This window comes from Carassius gibelio, chromosome A6 (assembly GCF_023724105.1).
Source record: "Carassius gibelio isolate Cgi1373 ecotype wild population from Czech Republic chromosome A6, carGib1.2-hapl.c, whole genome shotgun sequence".
Taxonomy (NCBI): Eukaryota; Metazoa; Chordata; class Actinopteri; order Cypriniformes; family Cyprinidae; genus Carassius; species Carassius gibelio.
The window spans coordinates 20,457,169-20,477,985 of NC_068376.1; the positions used below are offsets into that span (position 1 = coordinate 20,457,169).

General features: G+C 37.4%; 1 protein-coding gene across 2 annotated transcripts in view; it reads left to right on the forward strand.

Moving 5' to 3' along the window:
• Positions 1–3,805: 3,805 nt before the first annotated feature.
• Positions 3,806–20,817, forward strand: part of LOC128015666 (low-density lipoprotein receptor-related protein 8-like) — a 147,610-nt gene continuing 130,598 nt past the window's right edge. The window contains exons 1-2 of one of the 2 annotated variants that reach the window (XM_052599709.1): positions 3,806–3,972; positions 4,755–4,874. In XM_052599709.1, coding sequence (XP_052455669.1) covers positions 3,906–3,972; positions 4,755–4,874 — 187 coding nt within the window. In that variant the 5' untranslated portion in view covers positions 3,806–3,905. The remainder of the gene's footprint in view (positions 3,973–4,754; positions 4,875–20,817) is intronic. The other variant, XM_052599708.1, reaches the window with a different exon arrangement.

The following is a 20,817-nucleotide window of genomic DNA, read 5'->3' on the forward strand; positions in this document are numbered from 1 at the left end:
TCTTTTGAACCAAGCATGTGACTAGTTACTTTGGCTGATGGCACCTCAAGAATGTTCACAGTTCCAGAACATTCGTTAGCAGCTACACTGATCTGTGACATCAAAGGCAGCAAATAGGAGAACAGTCCATTTCATAACAGTCCGTTTTAAGAGCATCCTAATGGGGTCATGTGAACCAGTTAAACTTCCAGTTATAATTCCAGTTCCAATTCAGTATCAAATCTATTTGAAACCTGTGGTAATGGAAAGATGCTGTTGATTACCACAATGCATTATATTGACTCATCACTGAGTTTGTAAAAACAGCTTTATATACTGTACAGGTGTTATCATATTGTTTCATACCTATTTGTCTTTCTTTCTTTTATGGAAAACAACTGCAAAAGTTATGAAGAACAGTACTCATTGTTTTCCATGCATTTAAATAAATGGAGACTTCCAAACTTCAAAAAGCACTCAATGTGATGAAATCTATAAAAGAATCATAAAAATGGTCCATATGATGTGCTATTTTTCATATTTTCCATATTCATCTGTAAGTAACAGTATTTTCAGGGAATAACAAATTCCCTGAAAATATCCCGGCCCCGACCACCCTGGAACCCCCCCCAACGGGGATTTCCGCCTATGACAACTTCTCATGCTTGAGTAACACTGAATTAATAAAGGCAAATACTTGATTCAAGGCCTGAGGAGCAATAAGGGCGCTCACACTTTACAGTCTAATTGGCAAAAGCAATGAATTCAGGCATATCTCCAATGTTCTTCTTTCACATTCTTTTACCCAGTGAGGTGATTTTCTGCGAATGGAATCAAGCTTCCAAACCACAGCAAAATAGACAAGCTAAGCACACCACATTAACAACCATATTTTTCCTCAAATAATGAGTTCTAATCAAGTTGACCTGCGTTTCAAAAGAGGGCAGGGAACTACTGTTCAGGCATGTCCCATTGCTTCTCATATAAGTTACTGCAGTATGCTAGTTCTCCAATGTCATAACTTTAGATGCACTGACATTAAAATCTGTTTGTCACCATAATAGCTGGTGGGCTGCCAGACAGTTATCGACAAGACATGGTGGGGGTGGGGGGGCAGCTTGACAGTAAGCATTTCTGCCAGTTTAGGCAAGTTCTGCTACTGGAGGAAAGAGAAAATGCTGATCAGCAGACCTCCACTCTTATGTTCTCTTATGTTCAGTTTTGAACTTGTCTTCCTTTTTTTTTTTTTTAGAAATGACTCAAATACCAGTCAAAATGTCATTGTCACCAAAAATGTTTATTCTGACATTGGAAAGATTATTATTATTATTATTAGAGCAAGACACTACAGATTAATAGGACAGATATCATCATTCATCATACACCTACTTCCTAAGTTCATTAATAACTGCATTAACACAACAGGTTTGTATTGCAAGTTTTCTGATATGTTTAAATATTTGAGGATGAAAACAAATGTAGTCAATGTAGACATTATATAGAAAAAAGTCATACATATTTTGACAGAGAAGCATAATTTTTCAGATTTTCTATTATGTATTTTGAAGCATTTGAAGCTCTGAAACTTTTTAGCAAACTCACGTAAAAATATATTGAAGGAGGGCTTACATTCTTTCCATTTACAAGTCTGGATATGATATTTACCCATCAACAAAACAAAATTTACAATTGTAATGTTTTCACAGAGACGTTTGTTCCTTATGTCATTTGCCTGATTTTATTCCTAAATTGTTTTTTTTTTTTTTTTTTTCTGAATGTTGACAGAATCTTCTGATATATTGGATACTATGTAATATTTTTGTAGGTCACCCAACAGTTTGCTTAAATACATAAGTAATTATTGAAGATTGGCCCTTGGTTTAAAAACTTGATCACATGCATTTGGACCCTTCATTTAATCAAAACTTCTTGACAGGAAATAACCCGGATTTGTGAAAGCAGTCAATCTCATTGCAGGAATGACAGGTGAATGCCATGGAGATGTGATTATGATGACTGCTCGGACAAAAGCGACAAGGAGAACTACCATGAGAAATCTTTTTAACAGGTGTCTTGTGTAGCCATGCTGGTATCCTCTTTATTCCTCTTTCAATTGAACTGTCTCAAAAAACATCCAATGATGCCCAATTTTTTTTTTTAATTTTTCATACTGTATGATGTAGCTAAAAAGAACATTATTTTGTGTATTTGATGTAATGAAATGGTTTTATGTGGTTTAAGTAAAAAAAAAAAAAAAAACATTATTTTCTACATGCTGTACATTATTGTTGCTGAAAAGCATATACTGTGAGGCCATGTGTCCCGGAACCCATTATAAACGAGGCATTTGTTGCATCCAGTGGGGACATAATTACGGAATATAAGGACAATAGTATACTGTCTTTCATTGTTTTTCTTGTCATTGCATTGCATCGCGTCGCGTAAACATAAAACCATGTCTGCATTTGTGATCGGAGAAATGACAAACAACAAGCACTACTCTACACTGCTTAAAACTCGCGTTTGAATCGTCAGTGGCAAATCCTTTAAATATGGAAACGTACTTACAGACTGTGAGCATAGACAGTAAAAGAATGGACACAGCGACCCCATTGGAACTCAACTGAGACAGTTGAAGTCAATTTTTATCGTTTTTTAGCACTTCCGTTTCTGACGTGCAGACTCAAACAAAGCTTGACGACGTCAGCAACCTGTCTGACAGATGTAAATGTTATAGTAGCTGTGCGTGCAAACTGCCATCGTTAATCTTGCAGAGACGGCGAGCTTGAGCGGGGAGTTCTTTGGCGTGAGTGAGCAGGAGTAAGTATTCTGATTAATTATTTTGTATAGTATTTTAAAATGTAACACCAGTACACCATATTAAGTTAATTGCCTGCGAGCTTCTCCTCCTGTCTGTACGGTAATGCGACAGAGAGTTGAGTGGTTATGATGCAATCGTTAGCCTATTTTTTACAAAAACTGTTTCTACGGGGCCATAATGTAACATAAAAGGTATGGAGCCCTTTATACATTGTCATGTATCTTTAGAAATAAATAATGGACAAACGGAGTCTTTGAATTCCTCAGATGTAAAGTTATTCGCTGTCAAAGTGTCGCCAAAATGAATGGGAGTCAATGGGAATGCTAACGCAAGTGAAGTTCTGCTACAAGATGGCAGCACGCAGCCGACTTCAACTTCCGGTCGACTTCCTTGCCGCCTGACTGTGAATCAGAACAGTTGGCATTGTAGTCTTCTCTCAGGATCAGGAAACAGTCCTCCATAAAATGCACTGAAAATGCATCTGTATTTTCGGGTATACTGTAACTGTTCTGGAGCAGTGTTGTAAATACAACTTAACCACTCATTTCTAGTTGTTTCCTCTTTTATGTCACTCCCGGACAATCGAAAATGGGCAAAAATGTCAGACCTGGTTGCTGAAACCACACCCACCTAGCTTGATGTCAGTGGCAATCCACCTGCCACTCAAGTGACCTCGCCCTTAATTATGCAGAACTTTAAGGCTTAATATAATTTAAACGGATGAGTTATATAATCCCCCCCCCCCCCCCCACACAGTTGTCATGAAGGGCAAAACTAGCTATATAGACCAAAATATATATATTTTTTTAAACCAGGTTGAAACGTTTTTTTTTCTGCTGTAAAGTTGGGTATTTTAACATGGGGAGTCTATGGGATTGACTCCCTTTTGCAGCCAGCTATTTTTCAACGTTGACTCCGCCTATACGTTCAAGTCATCACCCATGGCCCCGCCCACCATCGTTGGCGTCATCAATTCAAACTGGTATGGAAAGCAGAGTGGAGCTTGTGGCGAGTCAGAGCACAGGCTGCACAGAGAAGGGAGGCACAGTCTGTATTGCACAGCCTTTTTATATTTTGTATGAGCACACCGCCTTGATTTGTGAAGATGTGGACGACTATAGGGAAACTGCTGCTTTTACATATGATACTCGTGGGGTGTCTGCTGGTAAACGGTAAGTGTCTGTTTACGCTTGTCGTTCCGCTGTTATGAATGTAAATGATGCTATAAGAAACACTGGCGCAGCCGCGTGCGTTTGCTTTCATTGACGAGACATTCATAGAGCGTGTGTCACGTAAATCTATTTAGGCAGGTACTGTAAAGAATTGCAATCTGATCAAGTACATGTTGTTGTTCTTGCCTTGCCCTATTCATCACGGGGTTTACATGAATAAAGCGCTTTTTACAATACTCTGTTCTTCTAGGTCTACCATATTAGTACACCACTGAAAATAACACACATTCGTCAGCGTAAGTTTACTCCCACTGAATGCGTCTTGTACATCGTTCAGATAGATCATTAATTGTTTTTGCACACGTGCAATTTCTTATAGACAGCAGTTATAGTGACATCATACTGCAACCTGTCATTGCACACGTGCACATCGATTTTACTATGATAGTTAATACAAATTGATGTTAACGAAACTGTCAACAATTACTAAGAATGTGTTCAAATGTTTTTAGAATGTCTTTACATGACCTCTATTTTCAAACCTCTTTGAAGTTTAAAGTTTTTTTCATATTTCAGAAGCTTTTATTGATGTACAATATGTGAATCTTAAATACAATTATATGTAATATTGTGCTTTGTAAGTTACCCAACAGTTGCTTTGACATTCTTTGGGGATTTTGGGTTAAAGATGTAACCAAATATTGAAGATTAGTTTTGGGTTTAAAAGTTTGATCCTCTCAAAATTTGGACCCTGCACTTACTCAAAACGTCTTGTATGACAGGAAATAACCCGGACTGTGAAAGCGGTCAGTTTCAATGCGGGAATGGCAGGTGTATCCCGACTCCATGGAGATGTGATGATGATGATGACTGCTCGGACAACAGCGATGAGGAGAATTGCCGTGAGTAATCTGAACCTCTTTTTAATAGATGACTTATGTAGCCATGCTGGTATCCTCTTTGTTCCTCATTCGACTGAAATCAGAAATTCTGTTATAGACAACTTGCTAGGTTTTGAAATGGGAATAATCTTAACGCACTATTTCTTTGTAAAGCCTCCAACTGTCACGAGTTGTGGCTTTAGGTACCTTCACACTGGATGTTTCAAAGGTTTTACTTTCAATTTTTATATATTATGAAGTATCATGTATTGGACTATGCACTTTTGTAAAGCTGCATGTAATCAATTAAAGTCACATGTATAAAATGGACGTTGTCATTTAAAGTGTGAGTGATCGTGCTCTAAGTTTTCATGGCATTTTGAGCATATTATTAGACAGACATCCAGTTATTAGCTGTAAATGGATGTAGGACTTTGCAGGAAGGTTGACCGTTGGGATTGACTTTTTTTAGGACCTACTAATGAAAGACAAACAAAAATCGTAATCAGCAAGTCAAAAGACTTAATTGAGACGTAGGCTACAGCAGAGGGGAGAAAATCGCAACTGGTACAAAATGTAATTATCCCGAAGTATTGGTCACATTATTAATTGCATTAAGTGCAGTAATTATCATGGCTAGTTGATTAAAATGGTAATGTGTAGACACAGTGGAGAGGATGTTTTTTTTTTTTACTTTCAAAACTGATTGAATTAAAAGTCTTGAAGTTACATGGTCATGCGGAATTTTCTGTGTCGTTGACTTTCATTCCCCCAGGTTCAGGTTTTTGTCGCATGCACCTGGTGTTTTCTTGGAGTCGGTTATGCTTGTTTAAATGGATTCATGCTAAGGTGGCCAATTAAACATGGTATCTCCAGCAGGCAGGGTATCTGTGGGGCTTCTCCCCAGGTAGAAGTGCTCTCTTGGGCTGTCAGTGGGCTAAATGCTCCTCTCTCTCCTCTGGATGTTTTCCCGTGGACTTGGACAGACACTGAATTAGAATAATACCTTAAGGATTGTGCTTTGCACTCCCCTCCCAGACACAACCTACTCACAGAATTGGCAGGATTCCTCTTTAGTTGCCCATGGAGACGGTAATAGCAACACTTCACGACACATTCTGCTCCCTCTCCCTCTCTTTCTGTGTCCCTTTTTTCAGGACCAAATTCTAATCACAGTGCTTTGTGTCTGAAGATGAAGTGGGTTCTTCGGTAGAAACCAGCTTAGGGGCTATTTATGTGTGTCAGGATGGCCTTCAGTCTTAATAAACGTCAAATGGACGTTTATTATTACAGCACAAATCAGTGTTGACGAAATGTCATAATACTTTTCAAACCGTGGTAACTCAAGAAAAACAGTTTTAAACTGTTTAACAGTTGAAAAAAAAAGAAAGACTGTTTCATAATTTGCATGTACACTACTGTTTAAAAGTTTTGTGTTTTAAATAACTTTAAAAGAAAACTCTTACGCTTATCAGTGCTGTATTTATTTGATCAAAGAAACTGTAAAAACAGTATTATTCGGACATATTATTACAATCAAACAGATAAAAAAAAATGTAATTAATCCCTCTGATGGCAAAGCTGAATTTTCAGCAGCTATTTCTCCAGTCTTCAATGGCACACTTTCCTTCAGAAATGTATTTTAATGCCTTTGTTGTCATTTTTGATCAATACATCTTTGCTAAATAAAAGTGTTTTTTGTGACCTCAAGCTTTTGAACGGTAGTGTAGTTGTTCAGTAGATGTTTTGTGGAGCAGAAATGTGCCAAAGATATGTAATTTTGCAGTTCGTTAGTTGAAAGAGAGAGCGAGAGGAAAAAAAGATTTTGAATAGTGTTGACTAGGCTGTTTTTTCTCGTTACCATTCCTTATTGTATACATTGTTTCACAGTGACTTTATTTTATTTGAACAAATAGAAAATAACTGACAGAAGGGGACATAACTGGTTTCCTTTATTATTATTATTTTTGCATCAGATGCACATATTATTTTGGAGTTGCCACTCTCAGACATCACAACAGATTTTATGGCTGTTTTTTAATAACCCGTTTCACATACCTTTACCACAAATATAATGAGGCAAGTGCCATCTCACTTGCACATGCACAAATACACAAAATCATTTATTTTTCTCTCAGTCTTTTAAAAAGACGTCAAATAGGGCATATCATACGAGGTCACGGGTCAGAGACATAATCAGGTATCCCGTCGAATCTGTTGAGATAATGAACCTAACCTCCTGTATCACAGGCATGGGGTGTTTCAGAGACGTGAGAGATGCATGTACAAATAATATCTCGTTTTTATATTAAATGACTGTGCAAGGTTACAACTAATAAAGCTGGTCTGTGTTAGAAGGGCTATGAATTATGTGCAGCTATTAGACTGAGCTCTTGTATTATGTGTCTAAATGCACTCCTTTCTTATTCAATCCACACACACACACATAGTACACACAGAGTGAAGCGGAGCCAGATGAGTGAGCAAACACTGCTTCTCGTATAATCATTTGCTGATACTGCTCTCCAGGTATTGCAACACCTTGTGAGGAGGATCTCATTTGTTTACTTTGAGGAAGGAATTATTCCTCATGGGAATATAAATGAGCTTTTCCCTTTCTTTCTTTTTTATGTGTAGGTTTAATAAAAATGAGACAAAAGTGAAGAAAGGAAAGTTTTAGCAAGAAATAAATATTTTTTATCTTGTGTATCATGTTCTGACTTGTGCGATTGCAGTGAAGATATCACTGTGCTGGACACTTGGAATCACTGATGAATCTGATGAATTGGTCATTTCACAGAGTAATTTCTGGGAAAAGGGAAGTAAACAACAACGTTTTTAGGATATGTTTTCATCAGCAAGTTTATACTTCTTGCATTACCACATTAAACCAAAATTTGGTCATTTGGTAGGCGTTTACTCACTCTCATGTCATTTCATGACTTTCTTTCATTCGAAAAAACAGACAGAGAAATTTATACGCAGTTACAATGAATGATTACTGAAGCTTTCAGGCTTCAAAGCATCATAAAAGTCATAATAAAATATCATAAAAGTTTTTTTGAAGCCATTTATCTTTGAAAGCTAACCAGACAGTTTGTGTCTGTGGGCTATTAACTGTTGCACACTGGATCAGCTAAATTCCTGTCACAATGATTTTTCCAAGTCACATTGACAGAGAAATCTTGAGTGACTTTTCTTTGTTTGAAAATGTAAAGCATATGTTGTATATGAAGGTTGAGTTGGCATGTCTGGGAACCAGTTACTGCTGTGGTAGTTATTGCTGGCTTTTGTTATCACCCAAGGGCTTTGGTTGTTCAGATAATATGATCAGAAAACATGCATTAGTGCATTTGAGATGTTATTGTGAGACAAAGACCCAGGTGAACATGAACTGTCCATGTGCATAATATAAATCCAATTAGTGTCTCTCCATGTGCGGATTTTGTGTGTGTGAGTGAGAGTGTGGATATGCCATATCAGTGGGGTTATTTCAGTTCAAGGGAAAGGAGGTCCTGCTTGTGCAAAAACACAAACTCTTCAAAATACTAAAACAGAAACTGGTTTATATCCAAGTATCACTTCTGTCCAATTGAGGGTGTCTTGTTTGAACGTGTGAACATTCATTAGCATAAAGCTTTCAGTCTGTGTCCTCTCACACTTTCAACACTCGCGCATATATACAGTATGTGTGTGTGTGTGTGTGTGTCTATATATATATATATATATATATAACATTTCTCAAAATTTAGAGTGCATATGGGACCTTTTTAAATCGCATTTCCTCTGTAATGCTGATATATTGTGAAAATGTTTTTATTAAGGAACTGTAATAGAGCCGAGGTGAGCGAGAGCGATGGAAACAAAGAGAGGTGACATACGTGTTTTTGCCTGCATATTGTGGATATTGGATACTGTGGATAAGCTTTTTGGGTGAGTTTCATCAGATCCTTACTGATATGAAATCTTGGATGAGTGGGGGTGGGGAATGTGACAGACACATAAGGAGAGACAGAGACCGAATAAAGGGAGAGGTGAACAAAGACACCGCCTCTAGCACACTCCGTAGCTGTTGGTGAAGGGCAGCTGCAGTGGTGATAACACGCTTTTTGTTTCATTTATCAAATTTTTTTCTACATTGTATTCTCGTGGTTGATATGTTCCAGGTCGTCTCTGCTCATCAAGGTGTGCAGTACAATCAGCCACAGGCCAGTGATCCGTTTGGCAGGCTGGTTGAAAAGAAGAGAGGATGTAGAAATAGAACTGCTTCTTCTCGCACATGGTTCTTATTTTGGTTTTGCAGTGGGTGGCACTGAATAGGGTGCTGCAGTGATGACTGATTTTTGTAGGCCAACCCACTAGTTAGTATTAAGTAATTAAGTAGTTAGTATTAAGTATTAAGTAATAAGCTCTGTGACCAACAAAACAATTATGATTCCTGCACATTTTGTTCATCACGATAAACCTTACAAATGAACTAGCCTTTTATGAATTTAGTTTTGAAAGACTAAGCTTGCCTCCCAAACGTTAGTTTGTGAAGTGGACAGTATGTTGTGCTCGTTGTGTTTTAGCGAGTAGTGACAACACAACAGAAAGCATCCAGCCTTTAGTTTTTTTTCCGCATATAATTCACAAGCTTCTTTATATAGTGTGTGTATATTATGGACTATATGTATGTATTGTCATGATGCTACAAAGTTCCTGTTTGATCGGTCCGTGTGCCTGACAGCATACATTTAAGACTATCTAATTCCTGCCAAGATTAGTAGAATATTTCACCATGACTCTGCTTTATTTACATTTCTGTTATTCATGCTCCCGCTCGCTTGTCACTTTCCCAATTTTGGCCTGGAATGGAATCCAAAGAATATTTCAATACCTGTTATTCATGAATAAATCATATGGCTAATAACCATCTACACACAGTGACTGACGTACTCCCAATGTGTGTAAGCCGATATCAGTGTTTGTGTGTGTGGTTTTGTGTCACACAGCTTCAGAGATGATTATTCTTCTGAGCTTGTCTACATCTTGGCCAGTCTTTTCTCAGTCTCATTTATTCACATGAGTCCTTACCTTTCTCCTCTGTGTTTCCTGTACTGTGTCAGCTGTGGAAATCGAGCTGAAAAGTGTCCTAAATCACAGCAGTGCAGCAGGGAGTGATATGTGCTCTAAGTAGCTATGATACTCCGTTGAGATGATGTTAAACGATTCCCGCAGTTGTATTTACGACATGGAGAGTTGGTATATTTTATAACACTCTCCTTGCTGAAAGATAGAAAAAGATGTTTGAAGATTTGGTATTTTTTTTCTTTACTTGTATCCTCTCTGGCAGAGAAAGAGAGAGAAAACTCTCTCCTGACCTCACCTAATCTTTCCACGTGATCTCAAGATAATTCTTATGTATTTTACGTAAAATGTGGTTCTATAAAACGTACATTTACTTACCGGTATGTTTTTACAGGTACTGAAATGTACAACACTGACATATTTTCAGCATTTAAATATTCAAAATGACGTATATTGACGACACCTAAAAATGAATCCTTATTAATTTTGAAATTGTAGCATTAAGTTTATTATTACTGTTGTTTTTAGTTGTCATATCAATGACCTTTTCATTTCCATTATTAAATTGTTGGTTGTTTTATATAACAAGCAATATTATAATAATTCTGTCATGAATATTCGCCATATAGTCCAGCCCCAATAGATAGCCAATGAGCTTTTGAAGATGAGAAGGGCCTCAAAAGACTGTTCAAAGTCTCTTTCCCCTTTTATTCTCTCCTCCTGTATCTTTCTCACTTTACCCATCCTCCAATTTTCAAAGCCCTCAGTAGTTCCTCAAGTCTCGTCATCTCCTTGACTTGCCAGCACTTCTGTGCTCAGTGCTTCCCATGTTTCTCTCTCACTCTTCTTGCCAGCATGGTCTGTGGGACCCATCACCTCCTTTCCGCCTTTTCTTTATTTTCATGCCCGTGTAAGTGTTCCTTCTGTTTGCAAGCAACCTGACAGTTCCCCAATAGGCCTGTCTCCATGCAAGATTAGTGTGAGTAGGCCCCAAGTCTCCGGCACATGGTACACCAGCAATAATGCTATTCAGTGTGTGTGTGTGTGTGTGTGTGTTTCTTTCTTTTTTTCTTTTTTTTTGCGTGTTTGTATGCTTAATACTGTTTTTACTGTGTTACGTTTTCAGTTTAGTTTTGAATAATGTACCCACACAGAGCTGGTTATTTTTTTTTTTTATTTTTTTTATGGTGGAATATGCTTTCAAAACCGAAGTGAAAAACTTATATAGTTGTTCATCTGGTTAAACTGCAAAGCTATTTTCTCAATATTCTTTAGCTAAGCATGCTGCTACAGTTTGACTTGAAACAAATTTTACACAAGGATTTCAAACAGAATAAGTAGAGCTGAGCTATATATAGAATGTTCATAGTACATTTCTGATGATTTTATTCACAGTGAAAAAGCAAACAAACAAACAAAAAAACTAAGAAACGGTGAATTTTGCAGTGATTTTAATGCATTTTTTATTTGGCCATTTAGTTTTCTGGAAACTTAATTTTCCTGTACACTTCTGAAAAGTGTACTTCTGAATGTGTACTCTGACACATACAGAGCCCAGGTGGTGCTTAGCTGCATTAATGAGTGCAGAGCAGGTCTGTCCACTCCAGCCGGACCTCTCAGCATGACTGCAGAACAAACTTCACAGCTACAGCTAGTCAGTAATGAAGGCTGCACTGCTTCAGTAATTAGATTACAGCCTTTCTGATCTTTGTGAGAACACACTGACCCGGCTGCCAGGTGGGTTTAAAGTTTAGAGAACAGACATTTTTTTTATAATCAATTACATGATATGTCTGTTCATCAGATTAATTTCAGTGAATTAGTGAACCACAAATATCTGTATTTGCTGAGAAAACCCTGCTGGGTTCACGTGTGTTTTATTAGGATAAGAGTGAAACTCTGCTGAACACCGGCCCTTCCAGGACTAAGTTTGCTGACCCCTGACATATAGAGTGGGTAAAGAAAAAAATCAAAAATAATCAAATTTGGTTGCTTTGCAGCCTGAAATGAAGATGGACACAGTTTTTGTTTTATCCAGCTGTATTTTCTCTCTCTCTCTCTCTCTCTCTCTCTCTTTATTTCTGTAATCAATTGGTAAATTGACACCCATAATATTAACAAATAAAAGCAAGTGGTGATATTAAGTGTTGGTCTTCCTCAGTGTAGCATACCGGAGCATATAAACTAATCTTAGAGCACTTGCTATATTTCAGAGCCTGCAGTGATGTGAATGTTAAAAGAGAAGGTTACACGCTGAGGTCTTGACTAATTGTCATTTTATTCACCATTTACATTTTTGTTCTTCCATTTGGCAGAGATATGGACTTAGCAAACGAGCAAGAGATTCTGCTGTAATTAACATTCATCTCCATTACCCTGATTAATTATTTTCACTTTTACTTCCTCTGGAGCTCATAAATATTAACCGTTGCACAATATCTTCCTTTCCGATACTGATGTGTCTAAGAATTAATTTTGTAAGGACCTATGTTTATGTTCTTTCTTGATTTGTAAGTTGCTGGTAACTTTCCCTAGAACTTGTATTGCCCTTTTGACAGTTCTACTCACCCGCTATATATCATTTCCACAAATATTTCAGAGGCTTACTTTGTAGTTTCAGAAATGGGAGGGAGAAAAAGAAAAGAGCTTGAAGCTTAGGGCATGAAAAGAGAGCAAGGATGGTGTTTGGAAAGCAAATGGAATTGACAGAGGCAAGGCCTTCATCTCTCTGCAGAAATGTGCCAAACGTCTGCTCTGTCTTCTTTGCAAAGTAACACTTATTTCAGAAAATGAGCTTAACTACCATTCTAAAAGATTTTCTTTAATTTGTCCAGCAGTGGAGACCATAAATTGTGGGTTTATCTTCCAGATTGGTTCACTTCATTTCCCAGTGAATTTAGTACTGGGTTGGAGGGTGATGAAGCAAATGACAGATGAAACTGGCTGCAAATTGGCACAAACGAGGTAAATACAGGACAGGTGAAGCCTGAATCTTGATTCGGTGTCATGGATTTTCAGTTTGTAAGTGTAATTGGAAAGTTAGTGGACTGGATTGAATGAAAGCCCATTTATACAGAGTAATGGAAAATAATGGGCAATTGTGGGAAGTGAGAATTAAATAAGAAATAAAGGCACACTGTGAGAGCTAATTGACAGTTATGAGAAATAAAGTCACAGCTGCAAGATAGAAAGTCACATGAGATACAAAGTAGCAGACAAAAAGTTGAATTTTTTGGGATATAAATTCACATAACAAGATCAAGTCATGTTATGAGATATGAAATTATTATTACAAGAAACAAAGTAAAGTTGTTTTGCAAAATATGAAGTTGGATTGTAAGGTATAAAGTTACATTATAATGTGGCAGTCATAACAAACAAAACTGCAGTTGCACAGCAAGTACAAAAAGCAAAGTTGCAATTATGAGATAAAATTGCCTTTTACTATTAGTTGAAAACTAGCTTCCAAAGGATTGCTGAATAAACCAACATTCGCCACTTTAACCGGATGTTTCACTCAGATTTATTGTAGTACTGACCTACTGCTCAATGCAGTTGTTGTAATAATGGATCAGTGGCTTCTGCAACACAAAGAGATGCAGCGTACCCAAAGCAATGCTTGATGGGTAATCCTTTCTCCCTGCAAAACAGGACCAGAGATCGTAAGAGACAAAATTGCCTAATTGAATTAAATTAATGCAGGGGCTAACAAACCACTTATTAAATTACTAACCGGAGAAGCTGTACACATGATGTCTGCTCTGCTGTCTCTGCCGTCAGTGCTTTTCTAATGTGATTAATCCTGTTTACTATCTCCACCCAGATGGTAAACACTGGGATGGCTGAATGTGTGTTTAAGTGAATATAAGCATTCATTTTCATGCGTCAAAGCAAATAGGATGACAAACTATGATCTTCATAAAGATGACAAACTATGATCTAATTTGTAACATTAACTTTGTAACAGACTTTTAACATAATCATTAAATTGTTGCAGAAGGTACATTCTTGGACATTGGAACAGAATGTTTTGGTCAAAAAGGTCAAATGATTGCTTTTTGTGAAAACATTTTTCTGGACATTTGGAAAAAGAGTGAGAGAGAGGAAGGCTAAGAATCGTGGGAATAGTATTTTCAGGACTCGAGAGCTTGAATTAATTTGCTTTGTAGAAATCACGGTCGCAGGCCAGGTACGGCTCCTTCTTCTGACATATTAAAGTGTCAAAATGTGGCTTTGGGTACAGGAGGCAGGGGCTTGTGCATTTGTGTGTGATTCATTTGTGCATGTGATTTAACAACCAAGTGAGTCAAATCCTCAGAGAGAATAAAAACCTAAAGAGTTCGAGAGCGAGACAAAGCACTTCAGCGACAGTAGCCGTGAGACAAAGTAAATTAGTGAAGTAAAAACTTCTCAATTGTTCTCAGCGGCGTTTTAAAGGCAGTGACTTTCTGGACATAAACCCAGAGAGCCCTTTATTTCACAGCTCTGCTTCAATACCTCATTGATTACAGACTGTGGAAAAGTCAGTTTGTAAGGGCTGTGATTGAGACTGTCGCATATAGACTGACACAAAGTATGGTGGACTGAATGTCCTGTTCATTATCTCAGACCACCTGCCATGTGTAACTCAACTTTTCCCCATCCTGAGCTAGTAGCTATAAGGTTTAGGCTGTGGTGATAACAGTGGTGTTATTTGCGTTGCATGTGAGGGACCGTCCCAGTAGTTCCTGCCTATGCAGAGCCTTTCAGTTCAGTCAAGATACCATTTAATTACTGAAAATCATTGCACTTTTTGATGCTGTTCCTACTCAACTGCAATATACAACTACATAATGCAGTGCATAAATTGTGCTACATTGGTAGTTGCTGTATCTTGAATTATTGCTGTGCATTTGCATACAACTTAACTCTGCTCAGCAGTTTCTGTCACTCATTTTGCCTCTGATCACCCAAAAAAAAGACATCTAGTTGCTTTATCTGCAAATTGCTGTCAGGAGGCCTTTGCAACTCATTACGCAATCACCTGCAATTATTTAAAATAACTTTAATTACTGTGCAGTAAATTCCATCTAAATAAAGGAATTCTAGGTGAATTAATATAGAATTTAAATATATATATATTCTAATACAAATCTGTAATTATGTGCTGCTTTGTAAGAGTGTGTTTGTGCATGCGTTCTGTATGTCGGGTGTGTGTTTGTCTACTGTAACGCTATATTTATGCTGTAAACTCGATGTTAATAAGCCCTGTTAGACACACCTCGCTAGGGATAGATGGACCGAGGAAGAGATTTGAGAGGCTGTTAAAACAAGAGTCTTAAATGGAGGAGTAATGAGAAGATAATTTGATTCACTTTACTGGATAGCAGCGTAAATATTCAAAGGATGAATATTACAGTGATATTTTACGCTCACTCTTTCTCTGTACTTTCTATCTTTCGCTTATCATTGTAATTTTCCCACAGTCAAATCAGTGGCTTTAAAGAAAAGAGAGAGACTGAAAAAAGAACAGAGAGTGAGGAGCAGCAAGTGTGCAGGAGGAGGGTTGAGAGTGGAAATCCATCAGGGCCATTCGTGGGAGGTGCAGGTGTGTTTTTGAGGAGAATGTTTTAAGAGTGTTCATGTTTTCCAGTCAGAGCTATTTTAAATGTAAAGAGCTCTCAGTATGATGCTTACTCATGCATCAACATAACACACCTGCTACAGGCAGAGATGAAAGTAGAGGGATGTGAAAGAAAGTGACAAGCAGAAGAAGATCTCTCTCTCTTCTTGGTTACCCTTTTTTGTGTTTTTCCAGTCTGTTACCTGCATGGGTTTTTCTTCTTTTTCTCTGTCTTCATCACTTTCTCTCACTCCACCTGCTGTTCACGTCTGTCTCGTTCTTTGGTAACCGCTTACGCTGCATTCTGAGGGTAAGGGGCCAACATTCCAATGCTTCCGTCAAGAAAGGGAGTGTGTGAGGAAGAAAACTACAGATTAAAGAAAGAGAGGGAAAAAGAAAAGGAACTTTTTCTCTTTGCTGGTGGCGGACTTGGGATGCATGGCTTCTAGTGACCCAGATACACTCTCCCCATCCCACTATCCAGCTGCCAAACACGAGCTTTAGCCAGTCTAAGCAGAGGAAAAGGGAGGATTTGAGTACTAGTATGCACTTGAGTATTGAGTACTACAATAGTATGCAATTTTTATTTTTTTGAGAATTGTGTTCTTGATTATTCCAAAAGCTTTCAAACATGTCATTAAAACGGTAAATTAAAATATTGTATAAACAACAAATAGGATGCATACATTACAATTAAAGTTTTGGGCTGGTAAGATTTTTATTTAAGTGTTTTATTAAACAAAAATTGTATAGAAGATAAATATATATAAAATGTAATGTAAAGGCCTCTCCACACTGATCGCGCAATCGCCGGTGAACTATGAACTTATCTATAATGCTTACCAGAATACAAATATAACTAGAAGTAAAATATAATTAGAAGTACACTTAGCATCAAGCTACACTTGAAAATGTATGTAATTATTAATATATTCACTTTAAACCATCATTGAGTGTGCTTGTAATAACGAATGTGATCTTATTTTGATTAAAAAGCAGCAGACACATGCACAAAATGTTTGTATATTTAATAACTCTACAATGGTAATATTTGTCATAAACATCCTTCATTGCTTTGAAAAATATCATGAGCTGCATACAAAACACATACAGAAAATATATAATCATAATCATGTCTATTTGCATTCATATTTTATGTGCAGAAAAAGAGTTAACATGCTCTGACTCAAAACACTTGCACACGTGGAAGAAAACGGACAGTGCTCTACTGTGAATACATAATTCAGTGAACAAGTAGTAGAAATGTTATTCTCTGTAAAGAATGTGAGAAGAAAATCTGTTCTTGAACACCAACGATAACAAGAACTCAGCATCCACTGTCTTCTGTTTTCCGGGACACTCTTACATTTTTCAAATTCAAAGTGCACACACCCGGAGCAGTGGGCAGCCATTTATGCTGTGGCACCCGGGTTGCAGTTGGGGGTTTGGTGCCTTGCTCAAGGGCACCTCAGTTGTGGTATTGCCTGAGACTCAAACCCACAACCTTAGGGTTAGGAGTCAAACTCTCTAACCACCAGGCCACAACGTCCCCTATGTCATTACGTCCGATATTTTTTTAGCTTTTTCTCACTTAGTGTGGCGGACTGGCGGCGTTAAATTACTTAACTGCAATGTGATCCATTTAATCCATAGGTATGTAACAATTAACCGCGATTAGTAAACACTGTGTCATTGCTGTTCATAAGCACCACCTGCTGTCAGAGAGTGAATCTGTGTCTCATTCACCCCATCTGCCGATTCATTCAAATATGTTTTATGTAGCATAGTTTCACAAAACTAAAGTCAGACCGTTCTGATTTTGGCTTCAAATTTTGAAATTATACAGTGTAATTTAGATTAAAATCTACTCATGCTGCATGAATGTTGCACCTGTGTTTGGATCATGATTAAAATTAAATTGTTGCCTCCAATTTTAAATGGAAAAGGACAAACAAAGCCTTAGTTTGTTCATATTAAGATATTTATTTTATTTGTGTAACAGGCTACTTGTTTGTTTTAAAATTTCTATTTAGTCTTGTAATATTTTAATTTCGAGAAGAAAAATGCAGCAATTGCCTAATAAGCTTTTCATTTACTGTATAATGTCTTTAATCTCATTTTGTAAAAAAAAAAAAAAAAGAAAATTATGAGAAAATCTAATTGTGAAATCATAATCGTGAATCGAATTGAATCGTGAGTTGAGTGATTCATTACTACATCCCTAATCCTTGCTGAATAATAGTGTTAATTTCTTTATTCATTTCCTTTTTGAAAAAAAAAACTATTATAAATAACAAACAATTAATGCTTACTGGAGACGCGAACCGGTTCAAATAATTCAGTCCGATTTGGTGAACTGGTTCAACCGGTTCACTTGGATCTGGTTCAACCGGTTCACTTAGAACCGGTTAAATCGACGATTCGTTACCGAACGTGACACGCATTTTGATTGCTGAATGGATGATGATAGACAGTCGCAGCAGACAGAAGATATTATGTGAACTTGATTTTAATGTCTTCGATAATAATCTGTACTTCATATTGAACTATGGAAAAGCTTCAGAACAGTTGAAATATGTGCACAAAAACATTTTTGGTGCTTAATAATGTGTTTGTGCCTTTTGTGGGGCTCAACAATAACACAGAATAGTACACGCACAATATCGGATTTGGATCGGTCAAGTCTGACTGATACCCACCCGATCCAAAGAAGATGCTAGTATCGGAGCTGATACCAATCCCGAGTATCAGATCAGTGCATACCTAAAAGCAGGTTCTCATCTTGGTGGGATTCATGACTAACAAGAAAAATATGTCGGTAAAAATGAAAATCACTACATGCAAATGCACCTTCCACCACCACAATATCGCACATCCACAGCACTGTCCAATGAATTAATTTGAGAGATCAACATGGAAAGCCTTTCATTGTTGCCTTTGGTAGGCAAAGCTTGCAAAGGAAAATCAATATGTGATATTAGTGTTTTACTAGACAGCTAATTAGGTGCAGAATGAGCACTCATTTATTACTCAAGAATTTCCCTAGTGAATACGCTTGTATGAAGCTCTGGACTAGACAAGATGAAATTTATTTATTTGTGTGTTTTTTTTTTTGTTGTTTTTTTACTTTGTGTGTGTGAGTGTGTCTGCTCATGCACAGCCGCTTGTATGCAAATGCTTGGAACATGGAAAAGCCTACTCTCATCCGTACCTTCTGTCTTTCCATCTGTTTGATTTCTGATGTGTGTAAGTATTTTTCTTGGCTGTAAGTTTGTGTGTGTGTGTGTTGGAGCCAACATTAAGTATTTTACTTATTTTCAGTTAATTATTTACAATTATAGGCATTCCAATCAAACATGTTAATAATTAATTGTTAATCTTGATATCTCACTAATTCAGAAACATAACCTAAATTTTAAATAATAGTTTTCTGTTGTTGTTGTTAGAGAGACAAGTATTTTACTTCTTTCAGTTGATTATATGCAATATGTGCTATTTATTGATTAGTTTATGTTTGATAGTGTAACATGGAGTCAGAGACATTCAGATCCATATGCAGTTGTTTATAAAAGAATGGTCAGACAGGCATAAATCAGGAACAGCATCAGGTGTGTCAAGGGATATCCATAAACAGCAACAATACCAGGCAGAGGTCAGGGCAGGCGGCAGAGAATCACAGGCAGTATAAACAATCCAAAGTCAGACATGGGAGGAACAAACTCAAGGAGAAATTGCTCGGAATTGAAAGACTGGGCTAGAACAACACTTTGCACTTATTAAGATTCCAAACACCGTTTATATAGGGGAGTGGTAATGGGGAACAACTGGTGGTTATTAGCCCCAAGCACGGGATTATGGGAAATTGAGTTGGGAATGGAAATACAAGAATTCCAGAGTCCTGAGTGGAGTGCCCTCTATTGGAGTTCACGGGCTGATAGCTGATGATCGTGACAGATAGCATACTTATCAACATTACTTGACTGCTGTCACTTGAATCATTATTATTTATAGGTTATTATTATTATTATTATTATTAATTTGTCATCGGTAGCACTGCCTGTATTGTTTTCTTAAATAGGTTAATCCATTCTGTCAATTAAGATAAAAGCATCTGCTAAATAAATAAATATAAAAGTAAGTATAAATGATAGTGAGCTTACATGAAGACTGCTAACTGTTAACTGTAAAGGCCAGGTCACACCAAGCCAACTTCAAAGAACTAGCAGTATAAATGATAGTGAGCTTACATGAAGACTGTTAACTGTAAAGGCCGGGTCACACCAAGCCAACTTCAAAGAACTAGTGCGAAAGCCAATGATTTGTTGCCTCGCGTCAGCAACGTCGGAAGCATCGGACCAAAAAGCTACGCTGGAACACACCATACAGATTACAGCGGACATTAGAGGAACATGCCTGAGAGGAACGAGCTGTTCATATCAGCAGCCATAAATTAGGGATGTCCTGATTAGGGTTGTAACAATCAAAACAGGGTTTTGTAAACAAGCAGCGCTTGCTTACCATTTTGAATATCAGTAACGTTAACAACTTTAAGTTAATCATTTTAAGCGGCTCATGCTGTTATAAAAAACATTTGTGTATTAGAATGATCGACGCCGACTATGAATAGGGCAAACTGCCGCCGAAGTGAGCCCGAAGAGAGCAAACGAGTGCTGATCGTCAGCTTGGTGTGTCCCGGGCTAATCATTTAGTCTCCTTCTTTATTTTTCTTTATTTTATTAGTTTTATCATGTTTTTTAATGAAACAACCTACTAAAAAGGAACATAATTCAGATACTGAAAGCACATTGTATTGAGATATTGGCTGATATAGTGTGTTTTTGGCAAGTTGTATTGAGACTTTTTCTCATGCACTGCCCACACATCGCCTCTTTCTTCTTTACTCACTTGCCCATCTGTCATACTGTGAAGAAGAGACCGAAACATTCCCATTCAGCACACAGTTGGTTTAATCAGCTATTTCCCCATCTCAAGAGACGTGTGTCTGTGTGTGTGTGTGAGAGAGAGAGAAAAGAGAGAGTGAGTGAGTGAGAGATTATGTGCGTTTGGCATCCTGTGTGATTAGAAAGCATAGAGTTGCACTCATAAATCTCAGGCCTGTTGTCCTGCTGCTTTCAGTTGAGAGGTGCTGCACTGCTGACCACAGCAGAGAAATGTAGCAAACAATTACTGTTCAGGCTCATACAATTTGTTTTACCTACACAACTGAGGGCTGTAAGCATCAGAAAAGTCGAAAAAAAAAGGTTATTTAACAGTAGTTCTATAGTTCTTCAT